Here is a 5,254-nt window from a genome sequence, read left to right on the forward strand (position 1 = left end):
ATAGCGAGCAAAAAGTGAATATGTGAAGTGTACGCGAAGGATCCAAATCGCGTTGATATAAATAACAATTGCTAAGTGGAATGGCATACATATATCGAACAAAGATTTCATGTTGGTTAAGAAACGTCAGCGATAGAGAAGAAGAAGAAGAAAAATCGAAGCCCCAGTGTATGTTGTATAAGACGAAATACTTGGGAAATAAGATAAAATCCACTGGAGCAACAAAAACAACAGTAATAGCGGCAATAGTAGCACATTTTCATCTGCAGCTGAAAAACTACGTGAATCAGAGAAAAAGCATTGAACGAACAAATCGCAACAAATTATTGAATATAAATAATCAATGGGAGAAAATTTCAATAACAAAACATTTACTTTTCAAGAGCTTTTATTTTATGCACGATTTTCTTTTCACCACCGCTCCCTTTAAGATTTTCCGTATTGAATGTTCGCTATTTAAACAAGTGTATGCAGAACGCGTGTATTTAGAGCTTTGTATCTTTTTACTGACAATTTAGACGAACGAGTTCCCATTTCGACGATTCGTTCGTCGAAAGTGCTAAAAGTACGAATATTTTCAGCTATTTGTGGATGCAATACGAAGCCAAGACGATGATAGAGGATGAGAGACTCTCATTGAAAGTGAAAAAGAAATGCTCACATCTTTACATACCCGACAACCAAACCATTATCGATGGCGCGTACTCGCGAACACCAAACGAAAGATATATAGTAATAATAAAATGCCAGAAAAAAAGCGTCGAGTGGAAGAAAAAAACAACAAAATCTATCTCGTTATTATTCTTCGATCTATGCACAGTGAGATATATTTATTATTATTGTGTTTTTTGAATTTGGTGTGGAAAATCGATCGGAAAGGCGGATATGGTAGACGCTAGACGCATTGTTAAATTGGAAATCGCGAGGGTTGTGAACTTTCTGCCATTTGTTTTTCATTTTACAATGAAACACACACACTTACACCCGATGAGCTGTGTGTATGGATTATGACGGTGGCACAATTTTGGTTTTACACTATTTTTTCTCCCAATTACACTGTTCGACAACATTTTTAAAACTTCTTGCACTGAAATCATTCTTCCAGTATTCGCGTATGAAAATGAAAGTATTCGTGAATATTCTCGTATTTAGTGATAAATGAAAGTATTAGTTCATTCAGAAAGTAGCAATATTCGCAAAGAGTCATATCTTAATGAAATATGTGTATTTACTTGTTATTGTTGCTCACAATAATTGATTTCATATCAAGACTTTGAAACCAATTAAAAGATTACAAAATGAACGAAATTTTAAGTTCGTACCCAAAATTCAAGTAGTAGCTCACAGTTTTATTGAAGAAATTTTGACCTTAATCAAGATTTTGTATTCAAGCAGATAAGATAGAGTGAAGTGAACTTGAAGCTATTTAAAATGATTTTGTTTTACTTTGCGTTGGAAGTATGGGGTATTTGTTACCCAATAATTGTGGTTGTGACGCTAGTCTATTTATTTTTAATAGAAAATTATTATCTGAGTAGTCTAGTACATAGCTTCTGACCAAGGGGTCGAATAGTTAAAGTGAAGTTCGGAGATTTTCGGAGCTGCTTGTAAATAAACGAAAATTGTAGAATTAGAGAAAATAGAAAAAAATTTAGAATTTGCAAAAAATATGAATTCGATTTGAGAAAGATTTAATAATATTTCCACATTTCTTAATTAAATTTGACTCGTGTTATTCCACACAAAGTATCTCCCTAGGTATCTCCAAACATGTTTAATCTCATATTTTGACGCGACTTATCTTCAAACCATTATCAAATTTGCTTTTGTTGAAATCAATCCCAGGAAGCACAAGCTCTTATCAATGAACTGATTAAAATCGTTTTTATCACTTGTTGCCTATAGAGAATTTGAATAGGTAAATTTATTGTTAGTAGTCAATTGTCTTTTAAAGTGGCAAAATCTCTTTGAAAACAATATTGTTATTTCGTGTATTAAGAATTTATAATTTGTTTAATTAATTTCATAGCGTGAACGGAGCCCAAAATATAAAAAAACTATATAAAAAAAGATACAGATGATTCGATCATTATATAACTAGCTGTTCAACACTGAAAATGAAATTGATAGCAGTATTTGTGTTATTTTGTGTTGCTAACGCAAAAGCATACAAAATCTTGGGTGTATTTCCAGTAAAAATGAAATCGCATTTTTATGTTGGCAATGCGTTGATGGAAGGACTTGCTAGAGCAGGCCATGATGTTACAGTGATCAGTCCATTTCATGCCGAAAATTCATACAACAACTATAAAGAAGTGTTTCTCGATGAGTCACCCGTTGAAAATTCCGTTGGTAATTCTGAAAAATATTTTAATGGAAAAGAAACAATTTCGGCGAGTCGACTATTTCGAGACAATATTGACTTAAGTTACAGAGATAACTGAAATAAAGATTTTCATACTGGAGAATCAAAGTCAGTCAATATCGTACTAAGTTAGTCGACTAACTAATTATCAAAATATTCCCAAGACGACTATAAAAATAAATATAATTCTATTTTAGATTATACAAACGACAATTTCATGGAATATAACAATAAATTTTTCTGGGATATCATAATGAAATGGTACGATGTTGGTGTGGAAATAGCAAGATCCGCTCTTTCAAGCCCAAACTTTCAGAACTTTCTGAAAATTAAGCAAAATTTCGACGTGATTATTGTTGAACATAGTATTGAAGCTTTATTTGGATTAAGTCACCATTTCAATGCACCATTAATAGTGATATCTCCATTTGCCGTATCGAAGTGGTCAACACATTTAGTTGGAACGCCACTTTTCGCATCATATGTGCCATATATGAATAATCCCTTTTCGAATCATATGACATTGTGGCAACGAATGTACAATTCTTTGACGTATTGGTTTGAGGATGTGTCAATGCCACTTTACTTAAGACCAAAACATCAGAAGCTTATGGAAAAATATTTTCCAAATTCCAAAAATTGGCCGTCTCTAGAAATAATCAAAAGAAATGTATCGTTAGTTTTAATCAACACCCACGTTACATATGCTACAGCACTACCTCTCGCACCAAATATGATTGAAGTTGGCGGCATGCATATTAAACAATCACCAGAACCGTTGTCACAAAAAACTCAAGATTTTCTGGATCAAGCAAAAGATGGTGCAATTTACATGTCCCTTGGTTCAAATGTATTGTTTAATAAATTACCAAAACATAAAAAAGATGCAATTTTGAATGCATTTTCGGCGTATCCAAATATGCGCATTCTAATTAAAAGTGATGAAAAAATAGTGATTCCATCGCACAAAGAAGCAGACGTAACTGTTGAGTCTTGGTTCTCACAGCAATCAATTCTGGCACATCATAATTTAAAGATATTCATAACTCACGGTGGATTGCTTTCGATAATTGAAGCCGTTTATTATGGAAAACCTGTAATTGGAATATCAGTTTTTGGCGATCAACACATGAACATGCAGGTAGTTGAAAACAAAGGCTACGGACTAAATATTCCGATTGAAAAATTGAATTCGGAAAACATCAAGTCAGCCATTGGTGCAATTGTGCAAGACACAAGGTTTGATCTTTGATATTTTTTTTAAATAATTAAATTACAATTAAAAATTACAATGTTTTTTTCAAACTCTGTCTATATAGATACGAAAATCAGGCAAACTTAACTTCGAAAAGATACCGAGATTTGTTGAAATCTCCACTTGAAACAGCGATACATTGGGTTGAACATGTTGCCAAGAATAAAGGTGCCCCACATTTAAAATGTGCCGCTGTGGATCTACCATTTTATGTTTTGTACAATTTGGATGTTTGGTTCCTTTTGGCTGTTACCGGATTTTCAATTGTTCTTGTGCTGAAATATATTATCCATAAGATTATTTCAATGTTTACGTATAATGATAAAATTAAAATAAAAACTAGATAGATTAATTGGATGAGGCCATGTTATTGTTTTATTCTTCTTCGCTTCAATGCATTGGAGCCAAATTTAATTCAATGATATCATTAGAGACATCGCAGACGAATTTAAGGGTCATTTATACAGTAAACTGTTAGGGCTGCAGCACTTGATGTAAATATTTATCAATACTACAATAAATTTTGTTTGAAGCAACGGAAAAATATGCCCAAAAACAAAAAATCTCCATGGAGTCACATCAAAACTTCAACTAATGACGTCCTAGGAAAATTGATGGTAGTCATTTCTCAGCTACAAACTTCAGGTAAAAACTATTCCAGTGCACCGACTTTTAAAAATTTTGTCGAACAGTGATTTCACGAACGAGATACGATATGGGAGAGAGACAACATACGTTGTTTCGGTTGAAATGCTACCATCGAATTGATATATGGTATGGATCTATATATATTTGGAGCAGCATTTCAATCTGTGAATATGTGCTCAAGTGAAGAGCTTTGGTGTTGGCGAAATTTTTGGGGCTGAAAATGCGAAATATAGAGAGTGAAAGAGAGAGAAAATCAAACAAACAAATATAGCAAGCTATCAGGCATAAATAACTAATGTCGACAAAACCGAAAATCTTAAATATCCCAATCGGTATACCTCGTGTATGCGGTGAATGTATATAATATTAATAAGGGATCGTCTTGTAAAAATGCCATCGAGAGAGTATCATTCCAATCAAATCTTAGCCGTGTGTGTGAGTTTGTGTAAATGAATGGTCGCTCATATCCACGACATGCAATCTTAAGATCTTACGATATAAAGTTGTAGACAATTTTTCGGTTTTTGTTTTTGATTTTTTTCTTTCCCAATAACAAGCGTTTAACATTTTTGCCGTTGTCTTTTGGCTCACACAATATGCACATATGCGTGTATGTGTGAGAGAGAAACCTCTGTTGGTTATCAAAGGAAGGCATTATTCTTATTTTTGATGGCATAATTCGGGACCAATACATATGGCTTTTTCGGAAACCGAGCAGGTTATAACAAAAACCAACGAGTTGCATGTTGAGACACAACACAACACATATATACGCTTATGCGCTCCGGATCGGATACACATAAGTGAGCGAATAAAAAATGGCAAGCCAAACTGGCACTCGGTGTGCAATGAAAATTGAATGAACGAACGGCCGCAACGAGAGACAGAGAGAGAGAGAGCGAAAGCAAGAGAGAAGGACAAAAACCAGGCAAAACAAATGCTTAAAATAATATGCTAAGCAAAAGCCAGCTGAAATTCCAGGCGAA

General features: G+C 33.7%; 1 protein-coding gene across 1 annotated transcript; it reads left to right on the plus strand.

The window, feature by feature from the left end:
* Positions 1-1,974: 1,974 nt before the first annotated feature.
* LOC116351877 (UDP-glucuronosyltransferase 2B13-like) lies at positions 1,975-3,983 on the plus strand. The gene is made up of 3 exons (XM_031784023.1): positions 1,975-2,352; positions 2,563-3,604; positions 3,685-3,983. The coding sequence occupies exons 1-3, from the start codon at positions 2,118-2,120 to the stop codon at positions 3,965-3,967; spliced, it is 1,560 nt and encodes a 519-aa protein (XP_031639883.1). The 5' UTR covers positions 1,975-2,117; the 3' UTR covers positions 3,968-3,983.
* Positions 3,984-5,254: the final 1,271 nt, after the last annotated feature.

Source organism: Contarinia nasturtii, unplaced genomic scaffold (genome assembly GCF_009176525.2).
Source record: "Contarinia nasturtii isolate CC-2019 unplaced genomic scaffold, AAFC_CNas_1.1 Cnas_scaffold_6521, whole genome shotgun sequence".
NCBI classification, from domain to species: domain Eukaryota; kingdom Metazoa; phylum Arthropoda; class Insecta; order Diptera; family Cecidomyiidae; genus Contarinia; species Contarinia nasturtii.

Excerpts from the sequence above, each read along its gene's own strand:
- LOC116351877 (XM_031784023.1), top strand. The coding sequence starts at position 2,118 with ATGAAATTGATAGCAGTATTTGTGTTATTTTGTGTTGCTAACGCAAAA. Across the intron at positions 2,353-2,562 it reads ACCCGTTGAAAATTCCGTTG|ATTATACAAACGACAATTTC; the intron begins GTAATTCTGAAA and ends ATTCTATTTTAG. Across the intron at positions 3,605-3,684 it reads GCAATTGTGCAAGACACAAG|ATACGAAAATCAGGCAAACT; the intron begins GTTTGATCTTTG and ends CTGTCTATATAG.